The sequence below is a fragment of the Microcaecilia unicolor genome, chromosome 11, assembly GCF_901765095.1.
Source record: "Microcaecilia unicolor chromosome 11, aMicUni1.1, whole genome shotgun sequence".
Taxonomy (NCBI): Eukaryota; Metazoa; Chordata; class Amphibia; order Gymnophiona; family Siphonopidae; genus Microcaecilia; species Microcaecilia unicolor.
In genome coordinates this window covers 102,650,253-102,676,727 of record NC_044041.1, presented here as the reverse complement: position 1 = coordinate 102,676,727, position 26,475 = coordinate 102,650,253, and the positions used below count along the sequence as shown (strand labels likewise).

Below are 26,475 nucleotides of genomic sequence, written 5' to 3'. Positions count from 1 at the left end.
GGGGGAACCATAAAGGAACTGGGGACACAAACTCCAATGCATAACTCTGACCACTCCATCACCTCCAGAACACACTGATCTAAAGTGATAGGGGTCTCCTCCATACGAAAAGAATGAGCTAGCCTCCCACGCCCAGAATGTTATTCTTCTCAATCGCCTGCAACAACATGTCCGCCCTGACTCATAGTGGCCGAATGTGCTGTTAAAGACAATCAAGAGGCACAGTCTGCTGACATGAGATAGCAGGTCCTGAAGGATTCTTTGAAACCAGAGTATTCTATTGAACCAAAGATTGGGTGGTTAATTATTCATACTTTGCTTTCTGACATGCATATCATTCTCAGGGAGCTTAGCTTGTTTTACAGTGAACTTCAACAAAAAAAATGTCGTTTAAGGACATAGTAGGTTTGATATTTTATGACTGCATTTTGAAATTGATTGACATGAATTTTCTCAATGTACCAATGTTAAAATATGGCATTACAGAACACTTATTACTACTACTGGAATTTAAATTATGCAATGAGACTGACAAACGATTTGCCAGAAATTAAGTGCTCTCATTGCAGTTCCTTTGAACCATTAAAACAATCTGTCTTTACACTTTTAAATCCTAATATATTTATATATTCATATTTCACGGGCTGTGGTTTTACTTTGGGTGAATCTGCTAGACATATTTCAATTTTGGTATTGGAAATGCTACCAATCAGAAGGGGACTTCCAAAGCCACCAGTGAAGACTGCCCCTCACCTGCGCTGGGAGGGGCAATTTCCTCAGCAGAGAATCCCTCTGTGGTGACCACCTGGAAAGTAGAGACTTCTGAAGAGATTTCATGTGTGCCCTCGCCCAAGGCACTGCCTCTATCGCTGCAACCATGGATCTCAACACCTGAAGATAATCCCTTGCACACAGTATCGAGGCCTGGAACAGCTGAACCTGAGACAATTTGAGGATGTGGGCTGGGGAAAGAAGAACCTGACCCTGCCAAGTGTCGAAGCACACCCCAGATACTCCAGTGACTGGGATGGATGCAGACGACTTTTCTGCGAACTGACTACCCAACCTAGGGATTGCAAGAAACCTACTACTCTGTTCGTGACGAACACTCTCCTCTTATCAGCCATCATCCAGGTAAGGATGAACTAGGATTCCCTCTGATCCGACAGCCACCATCACTATAACTTTGGTAAATGTGTGAGGGGCGGTCACCAGACCGAAGGGACGGGCACAAAACAGAAAATGCCTGCCCAACACTGAACAGCACAGACAACTTTGATGCACGCTCCAAATAGGAATTTGCGGATAGGACTCTGTCAGATCTAGCTAAGTCAAAAACTCTCTGACCCAAAACGCCACAATGACCGACCAAAGTCTCCATACAAAAAGACGACACTTACAGCATGATTCATCGCTTCGAGATCTAGAATCAGTCTGAAAGAACCCTCTTTCTTTGGGACAAGGAAGTAAATGGAATAACGACCCTGTCTGAGATCTGAAGAGGGAACTGGACAAATTGCTTGATGGTCGAGAAGCCTCTGCAGAGTTTCCCTGACCAGTATCGCCTTGAGGCAAGAACAGCAGGGAGACTCCAAAAGGACATCTGACACACACAAACTATAAGGCGTACCCTTCTTGAATAACTTCTAGAACCCACTAGTCGGAATCTGGGCCGACCTCCAATAAAAGTGTGCTAAGTGCGCTCCAATGGGAATCAGAGGCTGGGCCCACAAACCCTCACTGTGGAGGATGAGAGGAAGACAGGAATGAGGTACCTGCTTCTCTTCCCCCTCTTCGATTACATCAAAAGGACAGAGTCCTCTGAAAAAAGCTGGGACCTCTGAACCGCAGCCACTCTACCTGGTCTATAGTGACGAAAATCATGGCCCCTACCGCAGCTCAAGAACAAACCACCTCCAGACACTCTAGGCCAATCCTCATGCAATCTCGGGACCTTAGTCCCTCCCAAACTGTAGACCAACTTGTCCAGCTCATCATCAGAAAACCCCTAAAAGGAAATCTACTGAGCTTAAGACTTAGAAACCGCATCCACTGACCAACCTTGTAGCAAAAGAGACCTACGTGCCACCACACTTAAAGCCATAGACTAAGCGAAGGCTCTCAGCAAATCATACAAAGCCTCTGCCAAAAAGGCAGAACCCATCTCTATAGCAGCCTGCACTGCCAAAGCAGAGACATCAAAGGTAAAATTATATATCATACCTGATAATTTTCTTTCCATTAATCATAGCTGATCAATCCATAGACTGGTGGGTTGTGTCCATCTACCAGCAGGTGGAGATAGAGAGCAAACTTTTGCCTCCCTATATGTGGTCATGTGCTGCCGGAAACTCCTCAGTATGTCGATATCAAAGCTCCATCCGCAGGACTCAGCACTTAGAGAATTACACCCACGAAGGGACACTCTGCCCAGCTCACCACCGCCGAAACGGGGGAGGGGAATTAACCCAGCTCATCCCCACACAAGTGGGGGAGGGGAATCCGTCCAGCTCATCCCCGTGGAGCGGGGGAGGGACACCACACCCGCCGATGCGGGGGGATCTGGCTTATCCTGCAACCGCAACCGCGGGAGGAGCTGACTGCCGAAGCGGGAGGGGTACAAAGCTGCCCTACAGCCGCACGAAGCGGGAGGGAGTGCCGGCAGAATTTAAATCTCAATCCAGCCCCGTAAAACGGAGGGGAGAGGAATGCAGCAGCTCACTGTAACACAAACTCGTCTCAACTCTTGAAGAATCAAAGTGAAAAAACTTGAACACGAAGTCTTTCTGAAGTAACTGAAGACTAAACTTGAACCTGAAATGCAACCAGAATAAAAACAGTACAGATATCTGGGAGGGGCTATGGATTGATCAGCTATGATTAATGGAAAGAAAATTATCAGGTATGATACATAATTTTACCTTCCATATCATCAAGCTGATCAATCCATAGACTGGTGGGATGTACCGAAGCAGTACTCACCCAGGGCGGGACATTGAAATCCCTGACCTCAACACTGAAGCTCCAAACCGGGCCTCCGCCCATGCAGCCACAGTCAAGCGGTAATGCTTGGAGAATGTATGAGCCGAAGCCCAAGTTGCCGCCTTGCATATCTCTTCCAAGGAGACGGACCCGGCCTCTGCCAACGAGGCCGCCTGAGCTCTAGTGGAGTGAGCCTTCAGCTGGATAGGCGGCACCTTCCCCGCGGCCACATAAGCCGCTGCAATGGCTTCCTTGACCCATCTTGCCACTGTAGGCTTAGCAGCCTGCAGACCCTTACGAGGACCTGCAAACAGGACAAACAGATGATCCGATTTCCGGAAATCATTGGTCACTTCCAAGTATCTGATGATGACTCGTCTCACATCCAGATATTTAAGAGCAGAGTACTCCCCTGGGTAGTCCTCCCTACGAAAGGAAGGGAGACAGAGCTGCTGATTCACATGGAAGCGAGAAAATCTTGGGCAGGAAGGAAGGCACTGTGCGAATAGACACTCCTGCCTCAGTGAACTGCAGAAAGGGCTCTCGACATGAGAGCGCCTGGAGCTCGGAAACTCTTCTGGCTGAAGTGATAGCCACCAAAAAGACTGCTTTCAACGTCAGGTCTTTCAGAGATGCCCTCGACAAGGGTTCAAAAGGCGGCTTCTGCAATGCTCTTAGCACCAGGTTGAGATTCCACGCAGGCACCACTGAGTGCAGAGGAGGGCGCAGGTGATTAACTCCCTTGAGAAAGCGCACCACATCTGGCTGCGAAGCCAGGGAAGCACCCTTCAGGCGGCCCCTGAAGCAAGCCAAAGCAGCTACCTGGACTTTAAGGGAACTGAGCGACAGGCCTTTCTCCAGACCTTCTTGCAGGAACGCCAACACTGAAGAAATTGGAGCAGTGAAGGGAGAAAGTGAGCCTGCTTCACACCACGCTGCAAATATACGCCAAACCCTGGCGTAAGCAGTAGAAGTAGAGCGCTTCCTCGCTCTCAGCATAGTGGCGATGACCTTGTCTGAGAAGCCCTTCTTTCTCAGACGCTGCCGCTCAATAGCCAGGCCGTAAGACCAAAGGGGGAGGGATCCTCCATCACCACGGGACCCTGATGTAACAGGCCCCGCTCCACTGGCAACCGCAGAGGATCGTCGACTGAGAGCCTGATCAAGTCCGCATACCAGGGACGTCTGGGCCAATCCGGACCCACCAGGATTACCCTGCCGGGATGCTTTGCCACCTGGTCTAGCACCCTGCCCAACATGGGCCAGGGCGGGAACACATAGAGAAGCTCTTGAGTCGGCCACTGTTGGAGAAGAGCATCTACTCCCAGGGATCGAGGGTCCCGTCCTCTGCTGAAAAAGCGCGGCACTTGGCAATTGGCCGATGACGCCATCAGATCTAGGCTCGGCTGGCCCCAGCGCTTCGTGATGCCCAAGAACGCCTGAGCAGATAGCTGCCACTCTCCGGGCTCCAAGGTATGGCGACTGAGAAAGTCCGCCTTGACATTCATGACTCCGGCAATGTGGGCCGCTGACAGCTGCTCCAGGTTCGCTTCTGCCCACTGGCAAAGATTCATAGCCTCCTTGGCTAGAGGGGCGCTCTTGGTACCTCCCTGGCGGTTGACATAGGCCACAGCCGTGGCATTGTCCGACAGGACCCGTACCGGCTTCAACACCAGTACCGGGATGAACTCCAAAAGCGCCAACCGAATGGCTCTGAGTTCCAGGAGGTTGATAGACCACTTTGCCTCTGCATGAGACCAGAGCCCCTGCGCTGTCCTTCCCAAGCAGTGGGCTCCCCAGCCCGACAAAGAGGCGTCCGTCGTGACGACAATCCACTCCGGGGTCACCAGAGGCATTCCCGCAGACAACTTGTCTGTCTGCATCCACCAGCTCAGCGCCTTGCGCACTGCTGGGTCCAAGGGAAGGCGCACAGCATAATCCTCCGACATCGGAGTCCAGCGCTGTAGCAGAGATTGTTGTAGTGGTCTCATATGAGCCCTGGCCCAGGGCACTACTTCCATCGTGGCCGTCATAGAGCCCAACAGCTGCACATAGTCCCAAGCCCGAAGAGGAGAGGCTACTAGGAACTGGTCCACCTGAGCCTGAAGCTTGACAATCCGATTGTCTGGCAGGAACACTCTGCCCACTTGGGTGTCGAATCGAACTCCCAGATACTCCAGGGACTGAGTCGGGCGCAGCTGGCTTTTCTCCCAGTTGATGATCCATCCCAGGGAGCTCAAAAGAGCAACTACCCGGTCCACAGCTTTGCCGCACTCTGCATAAGAGGGGGCTCGGATCAACCAGTCGTCCAGATAAGGATGGACTTGTACTCCTTCCTTTCGCAGGAAGGCCGCGATGACCACCATTACTTTGGAAAAGGTCCGCGGAGCAGTAGCCAACCCGAACGGGAGGGCTCTGAACTGGAAGTGTCGGCCCAGGACTGCAAAACGCAGAAAGCGTTGATGAGGAGGCCAGATGGGAATATGCAAGTACGCTTCCTTGATGTCCAAGGATGCCAGGTACTCCCCTGCCCTCACTGCCGCTATAACAGAGCGGAGAGTCTCCATGCGAAAGTGCCGCACTTTCAAGGCCCGATTGACCCCTTTGAGGTCGAGGATAGGCCGGACAGAACCTCCTTTCTTTGGTACCACAAAGTAAATGGAGTAACGCCCCTTGCCAAGCTGACTTTCTGGCACCGGAACGACCGCACCCAGGCGGATCAGATTGTCCAAAGTCTGCTGCACTGCCACAGCTTTGACCGGAGACTTGCAGGGAGAGAGTACAAACCCGTCTCTTAAGGGTCGGCAGAACTCTAGCTTGTAGCCGTCTCTGATGACTTCCAGCACCCAAGCGTCTGAAGTTATTGTGGTCCACTCGCCCAGAAACGAGGACAGCCGTCCTCCAATCTGCACTGGGGCGTGGACCAAGGCCCCGTCATTGGGTACGAGACCCTGGGGGAGGACCGGAGGGAGCACCTCCGGGACGGCGGTCTCTGCGAAAGGAATGCTGCTTGGGGGAGAAATTCCTCTTAAAGGAAGAGGGGGCAGAGGAACCCGACCTGCCCGGGCGGTACCGACAGGCTTCCTGAAACCGTCCTCTGGAGGTACCGGGACGAGTACTAGCCCGAGCCCTGACCTCTGGTAACTTCTTGCCCTTAGACGTGCCGAGATCGGTCACGATTTTGTCCAGCTCGACCCCAAAGAGCAGCTTGCCTTTAAAAGGCAATCTAGCCAGGCGGGATTTAGAGGCGTGGTCAGCAGACCAATGTTTCAGCCAAAGCCACCGCCGCGCAGAGATTGTCTGAGCCATGCCTTTAACTGAGGCCCTCAAGACATCATACAGCAAGTCTGCCAAATAGGCTAAGCCCGATACCAGGGCCGGCCAATCAGCCCTCAAGGAATGATCCGAGGGGGAAGCCCGCTGCACCATAGTCAGGCACGCCCTGGCCACATAGGAGCTGCAAACTGAGGCCTGCAAACTTAAAGCAGCCGCCTCAAAGGACGACCTTAAGGCCGCCTCCAATCTTCTGTCTTGGGCGTCCTTTAGGGCCGTGCCACCTTCCACCGGCAACGCCGTTTTCTTAGTCACCGCAGTGATTAAAGAATCCACGGTAGGCCACAGATAGGCCTCACGTTCACTTTCAGTCAAAGGATAGAGGCGGGACATAGCCCTAGCCACTTTAGGCTCGCTTCAGGGACATCCCATTGAGCCGAAATTAAGGTGTGCATGGCATCATGCACGTGGAAGGTTCTAGGCGGGCGCTTCGTCCCCAGCATAATGGCAGAGCCAACAGGGGCTGAGGGAGAGACGTCCTCCGGAGAGGAAATCTTCAAAGTGTCCATGGCCTGTATCAACAGGTTGGGCAAATCCTCTGAGCTAAAAAGCCGCGCTGCAGAGGGGTCATCCGCTCCATCCGAGCGGGGATCCGTCTCCTCCAAGGAATCCGCAAAGGACCGTTGGGAGAACTCAGATACACTGCCCTCATCTACATCGGAGGAGACAAAGTCCTCCAAGGCCTGGGAATCAACCCGAGGGCGTTTACCTCTGGGAACCTCAACCTCTTTACCAGACGAGGGAGCAGGGGCAACGTTTTGCATAAGGAAGGCCTGATGCAGCAGCAAAACAAACTCGGGGGAGAAACCCCCCAGACTGTGCACTTCCGCAGCCTGGGCTACAGCCCTAGACGCACCCTCAACCGGCGCTCGCCAGAGCGGGGGAGAGACATGCTGCGCATCCAAAATGGCGTCCGGCGCGACACTCCGCGAAGGAGCTGCGCGGGAAGAACGGCGCTTAACTTTAGCCGCTTTTGTGCCGTCGCCCAAATTAAGGGCGTTCATGGCATTAATGTCTCCAACCTCAAGGGCGGCCCAAGAAGAAGCCGTCCGAGCCGCATGGCCGGCCAAGATGGCGGAGGCGAGGAGCGGGGGATGGGCGTTTATGGCGGGAAAAACCGCCACGCCGGAGGAAGGACCGGGACATTCATCGGTCACGAAACTGTCACCCAACAAGGGCGAATCAGGCTTTAAGACCCCCGCATCCCCTCTAGAAGCGCTCAAGCGATCCGGGGAGCGACTCTTTGCGCCCTCGCCCTCCGACGCCATATGCCACGAGGAGAAGAATCGGGAAACCCCCTGCCCGCTATAAAAAGGTAAAAATTACCTGCTTGCCGCTCCGAGCTGTAACGACCTGGTGTCCCAGTGAGTAGCTGCAATAAACGTTTAAATAAACGTCGAAATAAACGCCTTTAAGGCCGTTCAAAAATTTTTTTTTTTTTTTTTTTTTTTAACGGAGCCAGCGGGAGGGGGGAGAAAAGGAGGGACCTGGCACCACCAGGTTTGCACTTGCTCAAAAGAGCCCTCAACCCCAGGCACTCAACAAAACCTAAGAATTAGGCTTGGAGGCCTAGCCAGAGCTGCTGCTGTGTGTGACCACCACCTGCTGAGATAGAGAACATACTGAGGAGTTTCCGGCAGCACATGACCACATATAGGGAGGCAAAAGTTTGCTCTCTATCTCCACCTGCTGGTAGATGGACACAACCCACCAGTCTATGGATTGATCAGCTTGATGATATGGAAGCTACTCTTTAACAAGGACTGTATACAGTGACCCCGAACATCCTTAAGGGCCATTCCGCCATCCACTGGAACCATATTCTTTTTAGTAACAGCAGGGACTACAGTGTCTACCACCAGCGGCTTCAGAAGAGATTTGTCCGAGTAAAGATAAAGACGAACCATAAACTTAGCAGGATGAAAAGAAGAATCTAGCATATCCCACTGCGCCTGAATAATGTCCCTAATATCCTGGTGCATAGGAAAGGTCCTACTTGGCCTTCGAATGCCCTTCATGAGGTGGTCAACCTTCCATCCCTCTACAGTAAGGGACTCCTGCTCCTCAAAATGCAAAGTGGTGGAAACTAATGAAATTAGCTCCTGTAAATCCTCCTTATGAAATATTCTCACCACTGAAGGGTCCTCCCCCAGGGAAAGAGCTTCAGCTCCTGAATCAACCTAATCTTCAGCAAGCTGCCCCTCACTGAAAAATTCTGGCTCCTCAAGAGATGGCATCTCCTGGCCTGGATTAGAGGCCAAGTCCTCCTCCAGATCCCAGGAGTGTCTAGGTCTTTTAGCAGAGACCAACTAACCTTTCACAGGCCTTTTGAAAGAAGCTTCAGGAGGGTTAGACTTGTGAAGCAGAAAGGCCTGATACATCTGCAGGACGAATTCGGGAGGAAACCCCCTTCAGTCCCTGCCAGCATAAAAGGAAGACTCCCTGAAGGCTGCAAAGCTGGAGGAACTGGCAAAGAAGCAGGCTGGGATGCAGACACAGACTGAAGAGACAAGATGGCGGCATTTCCTGCCAAAAACAGAGCAGACTATCTCTTGAAACACCCAAATTGGGAACCTCCCCCAATAACTTTGAAGCACCTGCACCCAGCAAGATTTTCACTGTGGTACAATACGTACAGCAACTGTTCGCTCCCAGGCCCCGCCGCTGACACAACAGCGGCAGAGTTTCTCTGCCATGACGCTGGGAACCGGCGCCTGTTTATTTTTTTTAAACCGCTGCTGCGTCAAAATTGACAAAAAGGGAAGGCCAGACACAATCAAATGAGAAGGGAGCTGCCTTGCTAGCTTGTACCAAAGCAACAGCTGATCTGAATTCTTTTTTTTTTTTATTTTGCGGCTGCCTCTCCCTGCCAACACAGCTCTTCCCCCGAAGAGACCGAGGCACAACCAAGAACAGGGAATCACTCAGATGCTAGGGAGGGCATGGAGGGAGGGACACAGCCACCCAAGTGTGACTCCCCCCCCCCCCCCCCCCCCGGAGGCTGCTAGAGACCCCCCACTGGCCTCAGCCTCCAACAAGTAAATGCCCTGGGGGATGCAAAGAAGGAAGAAATACCCTAAACAGAGTTAACTTCTGCTAATCTTAAAACCTTAACAGAAAGAACAAAAAAGGAAATAGAGAGAAAAAGCAAGGAATGAGCCAGAAAGGCTCACACACTTTCCACTTGCTGGAGACTGAATACTGGATCTGTCTCTAGATGACAGACTCTTATTGGCTCTCTCTTGAGTCAGAGTTCTCTGTCTCCACCTTTTGGAAGGCGTACACTGCTGGGTTCATCAGTCACATTATGGGCTGATCCAGAGGGACGCTAAGGAAGCACGGTTAATCGCATGATGCGTCCCTCTCACATTTCCTTCTGTACAGTGCAATACATAGAAAGTAGATGTAAATTTTCAAAACAGACATATTTCTATTACTAAACTAAAAATAAAATTTCTTATTCTTGTATGGTGATTTTGTCTTTCCAATCATCTCATTCCCTGTGCTCTGAACTCTGCTACCAGGGCCTTCTGTCTATTCATTTTCTTTTTTTTCCCCTCTCCTTTCACATTTAACTTTCATCTGTTTCTTTCTCCTTTGCAAAACTGACTAGTTTCCATCTCTTCCATTCCCCTCCATTCATGGCACCATCTCCTCTCTTCCTTTCACTGGGTACCATCTCCTCCTGTCTCTTATCTCCCCTCCATTGGCATTGTCTTTTCCCTTCCCACCCCAAATACCCCTCCCCGCCACGATCACCATCTCCCTTATTTTTTTTCCATCCCCTTTTTCCAGCCATCTGTTCTCTCTCTCCCCCTTTCTCCCAAAGTGGGAGACAGAACGAACGGAGGGGGGCATTCAGAGTTTAGGAGTGCCGCCTCTAACCGCTGAAAGAAGCAGCATGCCTTCACCTTTCAGCGCTGCAGTGCTAAAGACAAATTTGAAGGTCCGAGAGGGTCAGGTTGGATTCAGGCTCTCTTTTCTGTGCCCCAGTGCTGCTGCTGCTGCCTAGAGCCGCTGCTGCCTTCCCCTGGACCTGAAGTACCGCAGACTCCATGGTTACTTCCAAGTCGCAGGTGTGTCACCCTCCTTGCTTTCCCCACACCACTTGGGAGCACAGCAGCGGTGCCGAACCTGACCCAGCAGCTGGCACAGATGGGTTATGCACTACCCGAAAAGGGATACCGAGAACTACTAAGTTTCAGACACAGCTATAAGTGGGCTGTGCAATCCCATGAAAGTCAGTCTACGAATAGCCAAGCAGAACTACCAAAGAGAAGAAAAAAAAAAAAAGAAATAACCACACTATACCCAAACCCCTCAAAGTAACAAACTTGAAACGGCCAACAACCAAACCATCTGCTGCCCTGCACTGTAAGTAATACCAGCGCTAAAGGGTGACTCAACAGAGCTGATCCGATGAGGCAGTTACCGCAGGCAATTGCTACCTTGTGTCGTTCCGTTCTCTCTTTTTACCCCATCTAATAAAGTGTGTCTTTCTGTTCTCTCTCCACTCCCCCCCCATCTATCATTGTGCATTAGACACCTTAGGCAGAAAAAATGGTAACCACCAAGTCCACATCGACCCCTACCCCCAGAGACAGAAAACAGACAAGTACACAACCAGAGTGGGTTCTGTGCCAGTCTACAGACTAAAGGAAAGTAAATTAAAAGGGTGAAACCCCCAGAGCCCTGCTTCCAACATACTAGCTGCAAACACCATATCCTGACTAGCTTGCACATTCAACCTATAATGACATGCAAAGGAATGCAGTGAAGACCACACCGCTGCTTTGCAGATGTCCAGCGGTGAAACCAACGAATGTTCCGCCCACGAGGCCACTTGAGCCCTAGCAGTATAAGCCCGCAAAAAGGCCAAACTGGTCTGCCTTTAAGCAAGTAAGCAGATGTAACAGCCTCCTTGACCCACTGAGCGAGATAGCCACTAATGAGCACAAACAAGTGATTGGAGAGATGAACTCCTGCATAACCCGCAAATACCTACAAAAGATCCTCCACAAATCCAGACAATGCAACCTCCGTTGCTCTTCTGACCCAGCGCTATCTCCCAGCACAGCCAGAGAGACAGACCGATTCACATGAAACGCCGACACCACCTTAGGAAGAAAGGAACCAACCGTTCCACTTTATACTTACGGAACAAGAGAAATGGCTCCCGACACAAAAGAGTCTTCAAATCCGAAATCGGACAAGTTGAAGTCAAGGCTACCAAAAACAACACTTAAGTTAAATCCTTCAGAGTACAGCTGGATAAAGGCTTTAATGGCGCTGACACCAATGCTGACAAGATTAAGGTCCCAAGGAGGCAGCTGAAGCAAACACACCACATCCTGATGCACCACTAAGGATTTACCATGGACCAAGCAGCTAAAACAAGACAAAGCTGCTACCCGCACCTTAAGTGAAGATAAGGCAAGCCCTTTGTCCAGCCCCATCTGCAAAAAAATCTAGCACCTGTGAACCAAAAGATCATTCCTCTTGTGCGTTGCTACCAGACACCAATCCTTGAAAACACACCACATCCACACATAAGCAAGGGAAGTAGACTGCTTCTGTGAACATAGGGGTGTAGCGATAACTGAAGAATCACCTCTCTTCCTCAACCGCACCCTCTCAAGAGCCAAACCGTAAGCAAAAACTTAGCCAGATCAAGGAGCCACAATGGACCCTGGGACAGCAAGACCTCCATCTGAGGCAACTGAAGAGGATCACCCACCAGGAGACGCACCAGATCGCCATACCATGGCCTGTGCAGCCAATCCGGATCAACGAGAATCGAGGGGGGGGGGGGGGCAGGGACAGAGGAGCCCCAACAACCACCAAACCTGCATCAGAACATTCAAACCTTCCACTGTCTCTCCTTCTGCACTGCATTAACCACTCGGAGTAGCCTAGTGGTTAGTGCAGTGGACTTTGATCCTGGGGAACTGAATTCGATTCCCACTGCAGCTCATTGGAACTCTGGGCAAGTCACTTAACCCTCCATTGCCCCTGGTACAAAATAAGAACCTGAATATATGCAAACTGCTTTGAATGTAGTTGCAAAAACCTCAGAAAGGCGGTATATCAAGTCTCATTTTCCCTTTCTGCTGAAAAACCGAGGAACCTTGCATTGTGAGAAGTCACCATCAAGTCCATGCTGGAGTTCCCCCATTTGTCCACTATGAAAAAGGCTGCCAGACAAACTCCAGGACTGAGAATTCTTGCTGAGGTAACTGGCCTGGACGTCGTCCATCAACATGTGCCACCGAGAGATCAGAAGATCAAGCTCTGCCCATGTGAAAACCGCCTCCTGCGCCACCTGTGGACTCTTCCTGTGACCCTCCTGGTGATTGACGTAGGCAAGACTTCCACTGCTTTTTTTGATGTCCCACTTCCTCTAGAAACCAAAGACCCTAGTGCCCCCGCCTGGGGTTAATCCTGCAGCCACCTGGAGGGTCTGTCCCTAGCACTGCTCGGGCCCGCCTGCACCTGGGCATATACTCTCTACTAGTAGCCTCCTCCTACTGACTGGGTCCCATTTATCTCTGGCTGAGGCTCCAACTCAAGATATTCCCTGGTGATTTCCAGGCTACTGGGGCCACATTCTCAGGGGTCCCACAGTTCCTGGAAAGCACCCACAGACCCAACATACAAACCACCAGGATCCTTAGTCAGTCCAGGACAACAGAATCAATAAACTAACAGATTTATTATCATAGTACAACAGAGAAACAGGTGAAAAGGTACAGCCATTCTCACTAAAACACCAGAAGCCTATGGGCAGACCCCTCAGTCAAGATTGCCTGTCTACCAGAAGGTAGAGAAAGACAGTCAAGGCCCCAAAATTACAATACAAGGTGGGGGAAGGGGAGGAGGGACTCAGCTGCCCAAGTGTGACACCCCCAGGGGAAGAGACCCCCCCCCCCCATGGGCCCCAACCCCAGTCCAGCAGCAGAGAAGGGGTTTGGTATTTTGTTTTCTTTTAAAGCCTTTTTTTCTCCTCCAACACCAATAATGCCCAAAACTAGGAATAAAAGGAAACCACCACCCCAAGGCATCAAACAGATCGGGAGTGCACAGGCTTACCATTGTTACCATCTTCTGACACTGAGAACAGACTGACTTTCATGGGACTGCACATCCCACTTATAGCCATGTCTGAAACTCTGGTTCTCAGTCTCCACCTGCTGGTTAGGAGTGCATAACCTGTGTAGGGACACTATGGAATGACTGCTGCTGATGCATGGGAAGAGGCATCATAGATATGTCATACAGATTAGCTGGTAGGCAGGCTCCTGAAGGATAACGTACAGTTGAGAACCATCATCCAGGTCAGGCCTGAAGGCTAAAGCAGCAGCATCCAGCTGGCATAGTAGGGAATGCTGGTAGTATAGGATCTGAAGATGATGTGCAACCATCTTTAAGGGCAGCATACAAGACTGATACATTCTTCAGCCAAAATTTGATGGCTCTGGGCTGTTCCTCCAGCATTGTGGAGAAATCAGACCACAGAGTAGCAATGTAGTTGGGTATGGTCATGGTCTGGGGCTTTCTGCACGTTATATTTGAGTGCTAGGCACAGAGAGGTGAGCTGCGCTGAAAAGGTCTACCAGGTATTCAGTTGTAGGTCCTGGTGCATGGGGGCAGTACAAACATATCAAAGCATCCTACAAGGTTTGGGGATGGCAAGGAAGTCTCTGTAATCCATAGGAGCCTGAGAAGTGCCCAGGTCTAGGGCTTCAATGAGTTTCTAAAAAAGCAAAGGACATGAGAAGTTCTCCTGCTGGCTATGTGGTGTTGTTCCCTGGAGGAAGGGGGAGCTGTCCAGGGCAAGAAAGTCCTCATTTGCTTCATCCCAGGTTGCTTCCCCACCATGCATGGATAAGCAAGAGGGGGAAATAGGCTTAGTGAGTCTCAGGAGAGGGAGATGGGATGCCCTTGAGGGACAGCGAGGAAGTTTAGCTTGTGAGGGTTCCCAGGTTACGTCCAAGGCTGGGGGCATGCCCTGGATGGATGGATGTGGTATACCAAAGAAGAATGTGGTGTCCTAAACAAGTTACTGAGGCAGGACAAGGGGGCCTCTACGTGCATCTAATAACCCCAAAGTGAGGGGGAGGGGCTTCTGAGACTGTAGTGGGTGCCACGGATGCTGGTGAGAAGAACGGCATGTGCTGTGCTGCTCCTGGGGGGGGGGGGGGGGGGGGCTTCCTCATAAGAGTAATGACCTTAGGCCTCAGCGCATGTGTTACCCTTCTCATTAGCTTTCTTCTAGGACCCTTCGTCACTGGCTTCTGGAAGGTGCTGGGTAGAAGCCCCCGTTTCTGCTTTCTATAGTTCTGTGGGTGAGTGGGCAGAGCTGTGGTGGTCTCATGCCAGCTGTGTGGGATGCTGAGCAGGACTACTGGAAGCTGCCAGATATATGGGCAGTGTAAAGGTGGCGCACTGGCTTGAAAGCTGTGAAACTAGGGCTGTAGTTGCCTCTACCACCTGCAGAGGGGAGACTGCCTCTGGAGCAAGACAGGCGCTGGGAGCACTACAGGCCTTGATCTTCCGGGAAGGTGCCTGAGCTTGGCCTGAAGAGGAGGCATGACAGACATGCTGGAGAATGGAAACATGCACTGGCTGGCAGCATGGACAACATGGCTGGGGCCATAAAGAGAAGGCACCGTGCAGTGGAGTCACAGAGATGGGAGTACTACCTAAGCTGACCCAACCGTGGCATGGTAATGTACACTTTTTTTCTTCTTCCCCTTTTTGAACAGCATTTGGAGTAGAGCTGTGATCATTAGGGACCAAGGATAATTCAGACTGAGGGGAGGAAGGAAAGCACATGCTCAGGAAGAACCAAAAGATTCCTTTCAGCTGGAAAGCTCTGGCAAAGTAGATCCATTATGGATGACCAAGTCTGCCTGCATGTATGTGAAGTAGGAATCCCCCCCCCCCCCCCCAAGAATATAGCTACAGTGAGCATCAACAACAGTAAATATGAGGAAAACTACAGTACACTGGTTAGAAGCCAGGTTTCTGGATTACTGAATGAGCTCATATATGAACACTATTGGCTTGTTACACTGCAATCTACTCTGTCCTGCAATGGCTTCAGTAAAAATAGGCACTTGCTTCCTTTGGCCATGGCAGGGCAGTACTGCTTTTCTGCCTTTCATATTTTAATTTTGCATTCCCTCTAATTTCTAGTTATTTGATTATTGTGCAAACCACTTTGCCCTGTTTAGCAAATGCCTGAATTAAACAGGTAAGCTTTCCACCCCCCCCCCCCCCCCCCCAATTTTCTTTCATAAAAGTCAACTTAACTTTACGCAGTAAACAAAAGGCAGGCAAGACAGTCACATCAATAATGTAACCTCTGCTATTAGCTAAATTAAAAACCCTAGTTACTTGCTTTCATAGGTTGATGGTAACTTACCTGTCCATCTCTTGAACTTTCCCTCCTGCAAAGAGAAAGGGAGATGGTTAATTCACACATCAAGAAGAGAATGAACTAAAACTGTCCTTCCCTCACGCGTGAACAAGAAAAAAAAACATGCAAAAGGTGGAGCTGCGCCAATTCTCTATGTGAAGGTCACAGAAGATAAGAAGTAATAAGAGTAGACTCTTCTCAAACAGATGACACGTATTGATGGATAAGAGCCTTTAGTACTACTACTATTTAGCATTTCTATAGCGCTACAAGGCGTACGCAGCGCTGCACAAACATAGAGGACAGTCCCTGCTCAAAGAGCTTACAATCTAATAGACAAAAAATAAAGCAAGCAAATCAAATTAATTAATTTGTACAGGGAGGAGAGGAAGGTAGGTGGAGGCGAGTGGTTGCCTTTATTGCAAAAGTTTCCATACCAGCCTAGGCGATCGCCCTGACGGGCAAGATGTAAGCCACATTGAGCCTGCAAATAGGTGGGAAAATGTGGGATGCGAATGCAATAAATAAATATCAAAATAGACTCGACACAGCAGCCATTTTTCGGTGCCTAAGCGCCTGCCTCAGGAGTCTTATGATGTATGGCTGATTATGAAAAGAGATATTCATTGAAGCTGTTTTGGCAGTCTACTGAGATTGCCTCTCCGACTTCGGGTTAGATTGACAAGAATCTCTCTTTTCATAATCAGCCATACATCATAAGACTCCTGAGGCAGGCACTTAGGTGCCGAAACATGGCTGCTGTGTCGAGTCGGTTTTGATATTTTGCAATAGAGACTCTTATCAATACGTCTCCTCCGTTGTTTAAGAGCCAGCTCCCCCTACTTCTTGTCTTCTGCTTCCTCATACGTATAATGGAATTACACTAGTTCACATTCTAGTCCGAGTACAAACAACCAATCTGGTTTTCAGGATATACATAATTAATATACAGCAGAAGCATCTCTGGACATTCATTGTGGATAGTCTGAATCACTCTGGGAATTTACTAAAGATTAGATTGAGAACCATTATTCTACATGAATACTTACTTTACAAACCGTCTGCAGATTTATCAGCCTGGATGATGCTGAGCTACAGTAGCTTACTGTACGATGATGCCTCCTGCCTCACTCCATACAAACATACTCGCATCCCCCTCCTTTTAGATTTCTCCATGCTCCACTGGAAACTTAGGTCTATAGCCTACCCATAACAGACCACTCCTAGCAGTCACACTAGCTGCATGTCTTACTCCTGCTGGAATTGTGTGCTACTGCGCACAGAATTTGTATAGAATTCCAGTTTTGCGCAGAATCTGCTATCCAAGGCTGGCTGGCTGGCACCCCCCCCCCCCCCCCCCCCCCCCAAGGCAAAGGCAGGCAGGCTGGGTCCAAGCTGCCCTCCCAGGCCTACCTGGTGGTCTAGTGACCTCTTCAGGAGCAGGAAAGAGCCCTACTCTTTCTTGCCTGCTGCCACCGCTTTTTCAAAATGGCACCTCTAACCTTTTTGCGGCACCAGCCCAGACCAGCGACATGGGCAGGAAAGAGTGGGGTTCTTTCCTGCCCCAAAGAGGTACTCCCATGCAGATCCTACCTCACGGGTGAGTGCAGGTGTGGGCTGAAAAACAATGATAGCCTGTGGGTGCAGGAACTATAAAAAGAGGTAGATATATGTGCAAATGGGTGCGTGGAGAGGGTGCTGTAAAAAAAAAAAAGTGGATGCTGTGTGTCGGTTTGTAGAGAGGGGCTGTAAAAAAAAGGTGAAGGGAGCTGGGAAAAAATAGATGGTATTTGTGTACGGGGGCTGTAATATTGGTTAAATTATGGCAAACTTGCAGAATTTTGAATATTTTTGTGAATTTTGGTGCAGAATTCTGGCAGAAGTAATGTCTGCAACGTCTACTGTAAATCAAGAAAATAGAGAAGCTGAAGGCAGCAACAGATCCCTGTAATGGGTAGTAAAGTTAGCTGTAAAATTATGTGTCACTATCAGCTGGTAGGGGTACATAACTCACTCAACTGGCATGGACAAAAAGGAAATGGCTTCATTTTGGGTATCAGACAATGTTCATTGTGAAAGTTCTAGGATACTGACAGTCCCACCTAAATACATATATTCTACAGGGGATAAGAAAAGTACAGATTAAAAAATTAACGAACAAATCTTTGCCAAGAAAGTGAAGCCATAAAACTTAGAGGCTGACCACATTTTGGTTATGCTGCTGAAACCAGCCTGAAATTCAAATTCTGCCTCCTTTTGGCCAAAACCACCAGTGCATTTTCAGCTGAAACCAAACCTCCTCCTTCCCATAATCAAAGGTAGGCCCCCCTCTCCCTCCCGCCTTCCTACATTACAAACCCTATTTGTCTAGCAGCCTCCACAGTGCAGGAGTGATCCCTAATTGCTCCTGCCCATGCTGGCTCCGAAGTCCAAAAGGCTTCCACAAACACAAGCAGCAGTCTCAGCAGCCATTTGAACTGCACAGCCAGCATGGGCAGGAGCGACTAGAGATTGCCCATCTTTGAAAAGGCAATTTTTGCTAAAGGTACCATTTTCAGATTCAGCTTTGACCAAAACCATACATTAAATTTCACTCTTGGATTTGGTTTTGGCTGAATCTAGAAAAAAACAACACAGTTTTAGTCACACTCTAGATGAAATGAAACAGAGAGCACAGCCAATGGTTTTCCTGAATCATAAGAAGTGTGCCCAGGGAAACTATCCTGAACTTCTTTGACCAGATATTTGTTCAGGGCACTTAGGTCTAGGATGGGATGTACTCCCCCCCCCCCCCCCCCCCCCCTTTTGCATGAGGAAGTACCTGGAATAGAATCCCTGCCCTCCTTCCCCTGATAGAACAGGTTCAACCACATGGGCCTTCTTCAGAAGGGTGGAGAGTTCCTCTGCAAGTACCTACTTGTGCTGAGAGCTGAAGTAATGAGCTCTTGGTGGTCAATTTGGAGGTTTTCGAAGCCAAATAAGACATATCTGAGTCAGAGTATCTTACAAACACACAGGTCCAAGGGGCCACTTTTCTTACAAAAACTTGAGCCTCTCCCAGATCGGCAAGTCATCTGGGTCAGACACTGACAGTTGCTAAGCTCTGCTGAAGCTAGTCAAAAGCTCATCCCTTGTTTCGACTGGGGAACAGCAGGGGCCTTAGATGTACGCTGTTGACGAGAATTATCGCACTGGGGTTGAGCCTGAACAGGCTGGTGAGACGAGGTGATGTACCTACATCTCTCCAGGTAGTAGGCATCCCTCCTAGACTTGCCAGAAGACCTCCTAGAAGAGGAGGCTGATGCAGAAAGCGCCTGGCAGGAGAGAGAAGAAATGGTATGCGTTTTTATTTTATTTGGTCAGCACTCTCAACCTCTCCAAAAAGGTTTTCACCCAACCTCTGCTGAACAGACTGCTCCAAGTCACAAACACGCATCCATGAGAATCTGTCTATTGCTATACTGTGAGAAGAGATCTTGGATACCACGTCAAAGATATCATAGGCGCCCCTGGCCAAGAACTTACGACACGCATTCTGCTGCTTGTCCAACTGGCATACCGACTCGGCCTCCTCTGGTGGGAGAGAGTCTGCCAAGTCCAACAACTTACGCACATAGTCCTGCAAGTACAGACTCAAAGAGCTGGTAAGACTGTATACGGGACTAGAATTGAAGCCTGGAACATCTTCCTCCCAAAAGAGGTCTTAGGCTTCTCTGCCTGGGGGCACTGAGGCAAAGTCTCTAGAACTCCTGGCTCTCGAGAGCGATTTCACCAACATGGAATTGTGAGACAACTGGCCCCTATCAAAACCAGGTGTGCTGTGGATATGATACATTGTGTCGATCTTCTTGCTAAAGTCTCCAATGACCTGTTTCTGGCCAGATCCAAAGGTCTATCATAATCCTCCTCGATCTGCTGCTTTTGACACTGTTGATCACAGCCTACTTCTTGATACACTGTCCTCGCTTGGATTTCAGGACTCTGTTCTTTGGAGTGGAGGAGTAGCCTAGTGGTTAGCGCAGTGGACTTTGACCCTGGGGAACTGAGTTCGATTCCCACTGTAGCTCCTTGGGACTCTGGGCAAGTCACTTAACCCTCCATTGCTCCTGGTACAAAATAAGTACCTGAATATATGTAAACCGCTTTGAATGTAGTTGCAAAAGCCTCAGAAAGTCGGTGTATCAAGTCCCATTTCCCTTCCTAGTTTTCTTATCATCTCTCCCATCGTACTTTTAGTATAACTCAGGAATCTATCCTGGGACGACTTCTTTTTTCCATCTATACTTCTTCCCTTGGTATTTTGATCTCATCCCATGGTTTTCAGTATCACCTTTACACTGATGACTCCCAAATCTACCTCTCCACACCAGAAATTTCAGCAGGAACCTGGCCCATGTCTCAGCCTGCCTGTCTCACCGCCATCTGAAACTAAACATGCCCAAGACAGCGTCTCATCTATCTTTCCCCCATAAACCAACCTCTCTTCTTCCCCCCATTCTCTATCTTTGTGGATAACACTCTCATCCTCTGTCTCATCAGTTCATAACCTAGATTATGATCTCAAATTATTCCTGGAGACTGCTCATCCACACCAATGGTTTCTCTGCAACTATGAAGCCTCTCTCCCAATGGTGAAATTAGGCCTTACCTGCTAATTTTCTTTCCTCAAGACCCTCCAGACCGGTCAAGACGCTTGGGTTATGCATGCCTACCAGCAGAGGGACTGAGAACTCAACCTTACACACTGTACATATAAACTGTGCAGAACCCCAACCAGCCAGTATACCAACAATCAAGCAGAGAACAAAAAATAAATCTCACAACTCTGTACCTGGAACTCTTCCCCAAACAGGGGAAAGCTTCTGCAGATCAAGCACAACCAGTGTCCCAATCTGATTTAAGCAAGCACCATGAAGAATTCCTGGAACCTACTAGCACAGAAATGTACAGAACCCTGCAGCAATCACAGCAACATCGGTTCAAACAAAACACACAATACTGAAATACAGGGCAGGTTCTTGACCGTTCTGGAGGACCTAGAGTAAAGAAAATTAGCAGGCGAGGCCTAATTTCACCTTCCTCAGCAACCCTCCAGACCGGTCAAGACGTTTGGGCAAAGCAGTAAAAGTCTAAAGGCCCCCGAAACCCAGAGGTCAAAACTGCTGCTCCAAACCTAGCACCCCTCTTTCGCCTTCACATCCACTGTATAATGCTTCATGAAGGAATGCAAAACTGCTGCTCTGCAAACGTCCAATGGAGGAATAAAGCTGCTTTCCGCCCAGGAAGAAGCTACTCCTCTAGTGGAATCTTTGAGCACCGAGGGCACATTGCGACCCTTAAGCAAGTAAGCCGAAGCAATCGCCTCTTTTAGCCACCTCGCTATAGTTGCCTTTGAAAAGGCCGCTCCCTTCTTAGGCCCTCCATACAGCACAATCTGTCTAAGGTACGAAAATCCTGCGTCATTCTTTGATAAAACCTCAAGACTCGCTGAACATCCAGCTTTGCCTGACGCCATTGGGAAGAATCCCCCGCCTTGTCTCTCAGCACCAGCAAAGAAATTACCTGATTCACATGAAATGCAGACATCACTTTGAGCAAAAAGGAAGGCACCAGATGCGAGACCTTTTCCTTGGAAAACAAAAATGGAATTCTAAATGACAGAACCTGCAACTCCGAAATCCGACAGCCAGAGGAAATAGCTACCAAAAAGACCATCTCCAGGGTGAGATCCTTGTAGGTGCTGGAGTCCAAGGATTATGCACGCCTACCAGCAAAGAGAGCTGAGAACACTAAAGCTTTAACACTGTATAAGCCTCCTGCAAAACCCCAAGCAGTCAGCAAACTGACAAAGCAGAGAAGAAAAACCAAACTCACAGAACCCTGTACAAGGAAACTCCACTCAAACATGAATGTGCTTCTGTCGACTGAACGCCAACAGCGCTCCATCCGCCCCGGTCAACACCAGGGACCACACCTGGTCACCACTAGACCAGAATTCAAGCCACAAAGACTCATCAGCCACTTCAACACTCAGGCTCAAAACAAGACAACCCTGAAACACTCACTAGAACAAACAGGGTGGGTTCTTGACCAGTCTGGAGGGTCTACAGAAAATTAGCAGGTAAGGCCAAATTTCACCTTCCTCAGCAACCCCCCCCCCCCCCCCCAGAGCGGTCAAGACGATTGGAAAGTACCAAAGCAGTACGCTATCTAAGGGCGAGACCCCCGAAAACCAGAGGTCAGAACTGCCGCACCAAAACCTGCATCCTCTCTAACCTGAATGTAAATGCTATAATGCTTCACAAAAGAATGCAGAGAGGACCACACAGCAGCCCGGCAAATATCCTGTGGGGGAATCAAACTTTCTGCCCAGGAAGAAGTCACCCCCCCCCCCCCACCCGAGTAGAATGTGCCTTCAGCACCGATAGCACCTTGCACCCCTTGAGCAAGTAGGCCGAAGAAACTGCCTCCTTCAATCATCTAGCTATAGTTGCTTTAGAAGCAGCAACTCCCTTCTTAGGTCCTCCATACAAAACAATCTATCCGAGGCACGAAAATCCTGAGTCCTCCCTCAAGTAAGAATGCAAGACCTGACAAACATTCAGTTTAGCCAAATGGCCTTGAGTCGAATCTCCCTATCACCCAAATGTCCTGATTCACATGAAAAGAGGAAACCACCTTGGTCAAAAAGGATGGCACGGGCTTCAGAGAAACCTTCTCCTTAGAAAATGACAAGAAAAAAGCTTGACAGGACAAAGCCTGCAGCACCGAAATCCTCCGGGCTGAAACAATGGCCACTAAAAACACCTGACGCCGCAGGGGACGAATCAACTTCACTCCCCACAAAAAACGGACCACATCCAGAGAAGCAGCTGAGGACATGCCCTAAACCTTCCCCTGGAAACAAGTCAAGGCTGCCACCTCCACCTTCAGAGAGGCCAGGGCGAGGTCCCTACCCAAACCATCTTGCAAAAATTCCAGGACTTCCGAAACGCGCCAAGGGGAATAAGAACGCTTTCAACTGCAGTTCTTAAAAATTTGCCACACGCGTACATAAGCAAACGAAGTGGAACGTTTACAATACTAACATAGTATCCATTACTCTGGACAAAACCCCTTTCTTCCGCAACATGTTCCTCTCAACAGCCAAGCCGTAAGCGAGAATGGAGACAGATCGGGCATCACGATGGGGCCTTGAACCAACAGCACCAACTCCTCTAGAGGAAGCGGACCCTGTACCGCTAGACACACTAGATCCCCGTACCACGGTCACCGGGGCCAGTTTGGGGCCACCAGAATTACCAGCCCCGAGTGTCGCTCTATTCTCTGAGCTATGCGACTCACCAGGGTCCAAGGAGGAAACACATACAGCAACTCCAAAGGAGACCACGGATGCACCAGTGTGTCGATCCGTTTGGACCGAGGATCCTGCCGACTGAAAAACTGTGATCCATCACAGGCAGGTCCCACTCGGACACGAGACCAAGAAACAGCGGACGGTGAAGCGACCACTCCCCTAGGATCCAATGTGTGTCTGCTCAGAAAATCCGCGCTCAGGTTGTCCACGCAGGCCACGTGCCTAGCGCATTAACTCCACTGCCTCCTCGGCAATCGCCGGACTCTATGTGCCCCCTTGACGATTGATGTAGGCAACAGCATTGTCAGACAAGACTCGGACACAGCCTTGCCGACGAGGCGATACTGAAAAGCCTGCAGGGCCAGATGGACCAGCAAGCCTCCTCCAACGTCCAACAGCCCTGAACTACCTGTCCGAGACAATGGGTTCCCCAGCCCCCCAAGACTGGCATCCGTGGTTAACTGTTGCATGTGAGCCCTGGCCCATGGGACTACCTCTATCGACGACGCCATGAGACCCAGTACCTGCAGATAAGAACAAGCCGAAGGAATTCTCTCGGAGCAAAGCATTCCAAGCTGAAGGTAGGAACGCCCGCCCCTTCGAAGTGTCAAACTGGACCCCTACATACTCCTGGGACTGCGACAGGATGAGGTGACTTGTCCAAGTTCACCACTCAGTGGAGCGACTCCAAGAAACTCACTACTTGTGTGGTCACCTCTGCAATCTCCTGCCTTGACATGGCTCGAAATCAATCAATCATTGAGATACGGATGGACCAAGATACCTTGCTTTCTCAACGCTGCTGCCACGACCACCATAACCTTGAAAAAGGTCCAGGGTGCCGTCGCGAGACCAAAAGGCAGAGCACAGAATTGCCCTAAGACAGCAAAACGAAGAAAACGCTGACGCGCTGCCCTGATAGGAATATGTATATAGGCTTCCGTGAGAATCAGGGAAGTGAGGAACTCCCCCGTCTGAACCGCAACAATGACCAAATGCAATGTCTCCATCCGAATGGCGCGAACCGTCAGTGCCCAATTGACCCTTTTCAGTTCTAAAATGGACCGGAAGGTGCCCTCCTGCTTGGGAACCATGAAATAAATAGAGTAACAACCCGCTCCCCTGTTCTGAGATGGGTACAGAACTACAGCCCCCAGATCGATCAAACGAAGAGTTTGGCGCACAGTCCTGGCCTTGAGCAGACAGCGACACGGAGATGCCAGAAAGAACTCAGGGAGAGGGCCGAGCTCTAGCACATACCATTCGCGCAGCACCTCGAGCACCCACTGAACAGACATGATCTGGGTCCACCTCTGGTAAAACTGACGTAAACGAGCACCCACGTGAACCAGAGGCTAGACCCTCGCAGCTTCATTGAGTGGCATGCTCAGAGACGGAACCCGTCGAAGCCGCGTCACGACCTCCCCAGTGGTCTCCTCGAAAGAGATGTCTGCTGAAAAAAAAAACCAACCTCTAGGCGCTCCATTGGATCTGCCCGGCCAGTACCACTGAGCGTCTTGAAGATGACCACACCCAACATCCCTCGACCACTCGATTTGGGACGCATCTCTGGAAGGTGCAGAACCTTAGCATCCCCAAGACCGCGCACCAACATCCAGTTCTTCCCCAAAGAGCACAGAACCCTTGAAGAGAAGAAAGCACAACTTAGAGGCCGAATCTGCGACCTAACCCCAAAGCCAAAGAGCCCTACGAGCTCCATCCACCAAGGCCATATTTTTTTTGCTGACGCTCACAGTAAGTCGTAAAGAGCATCCGCTAAGGAAGACGATCCCATCTCCAGCATGGCCAGCTCCTGTACCCAGGTATTTCTGTCCACAGCAGGATCATCCAGGAGCTTCTCAGCTCAGTGGAAGCAAGCGCAAGCAAATACTCCCCCATACACCGAGGCCTGCAGCGACAGGGCCGACAGATCAAAACTGCACTTAAGAAAGGATTCCAACTTCCTATCTTGGGGATCCAGAAGAGCAGCCCTTCCCTCATCAACAGGAATAGCTGTGGCCTTAGTGACCGCCGTAGGAAGCTTTAAGGAATCTCTATCCTCCTGTGTGAGAGAATAAAGCCTCGCCATGTGTCTAGAAACCTTACAGGGAGAATCTGGGGACGACCACTCCTGCATGACCATCTCTCTCAGGTCTTTATTCATGGGTAAAGAACAGGAGGGCCATCGAATACCCTTAACAGGTCCACCTGTGTCACATCCCCCCGGGGCCTCAGGGGAATCAAACTTGAGCGTCACAGCAACCTGATTAACTCAGACAATTCATCTCAATGAAAAATCCTAACTACCGAGGGGTCCTCATCCGGCAAGGAACCCTCCTCCTCTTGACTGGTGTCCAAAAGAACGTCCCCGAGATCACTGCAATCCTTCTCAGAGGGCTGAATAGACAAAAACTCAGGGTCCTCTGACCAATCCAGGCGAGGCCTCTTTGCTATCAAGGGACCCACCTCCTAGGAAGGTCCGACTGTTGGGATCCCGATTTCCACGCCTGAAACATTGACCAAATGAAATCAGGAGGGAATCCTATCCCTCCCGCGTTCTAAGACCAGTCTGCATTCTGCCACAAAGGATCATGCAAAGGCTGCGCCGGTGCTGCAGGGCGGGAAGGATCTAAGATGGTGGCAGCTCCTGCCAACATCTGAACCACCGCGCCAACACCTGACTGCAATGACGTCTCAGCTAACACAGAGCTGGCTGCGGGAACCTCCGCGGACAACACTGGAGGCGAAGAGGGTGGCGGCTTTGGCTCCCCACAGAAACAGCATTGTGCAACCGGCGCGTCTAATCCCGGCATGAGCAGAAATGGCAGCAGAACAGTTTCCCTGCCAACATCACCTCAGGAAAGGGAGGAGGGAAGGGAAAGCCTAACCAGTCATCCAGATGGAGAACAAAAATGCCCTCAAACCTGAGAGCTGCAGCTACTAATATCATGAACTTGGAGAAAGGTCAAAGAATTGTAGCAAGACTGGAAGGCAAAAACCGGAGACAGATAAGGCTTATGCAAGACTGGAAGTAGAAGAAAACCATTTATAAAATGGACAACTTGGGACTTGAAGACAGGCTTAAGATAAGCCCAGAGGTGTGAAAAAGTCCACAATGCATGACTATGATGGAATGAAGAGTTCCACAAGAAAGGAGATCCTGAGTTGAGTGTTTAGCTGTCCACACGGAGAACTAAACCAGCCCAAAGGACATTATTTTTTAAAACTGTGAAGAAACCAGAGAAGCGCCCTGTTCCAATACCTGTCAGAGGCAATATGCGAACAGCTTGAAGGGTGAGAAGACTGTGTAAATAACTCTGACAACTTCCACTTTGAGACATGAACTACAGGGAGGCTCCAAGAGAGAATCTGACAACCTCCC

General features: G+C 49.9%; 1 protein-coding gene across 3 annotated transcripts in view; it reads right to left on the bottom strand.

The window, feature by feature from the left end:
- LOC115480740 (scaffold attachment factor B2-like) overlaps positions 1-26,475 on the bottom strand; it is a 205,543-nt gene that overhangs the window by 52,586 nt on the left and 126,482 nt on the right. For all 3 annotated transcript variants that reach the window (XR_003943860.1, XM_030219611.1, XM_030219610.1), the window contains exon 16: positions 15,743-15,767. Coding sequence is in view for 2 of the 3 variants with exons in the window: in XM_030219611.1 (XP_030075471.1) it covers positions 15,743-15,767 (25 nt within the window). In the remaining variant the exon portion in view is untranslated. The remainder of the gene's footprint in view (positions 1-15,742; positions 15,768-26,475) is intronic.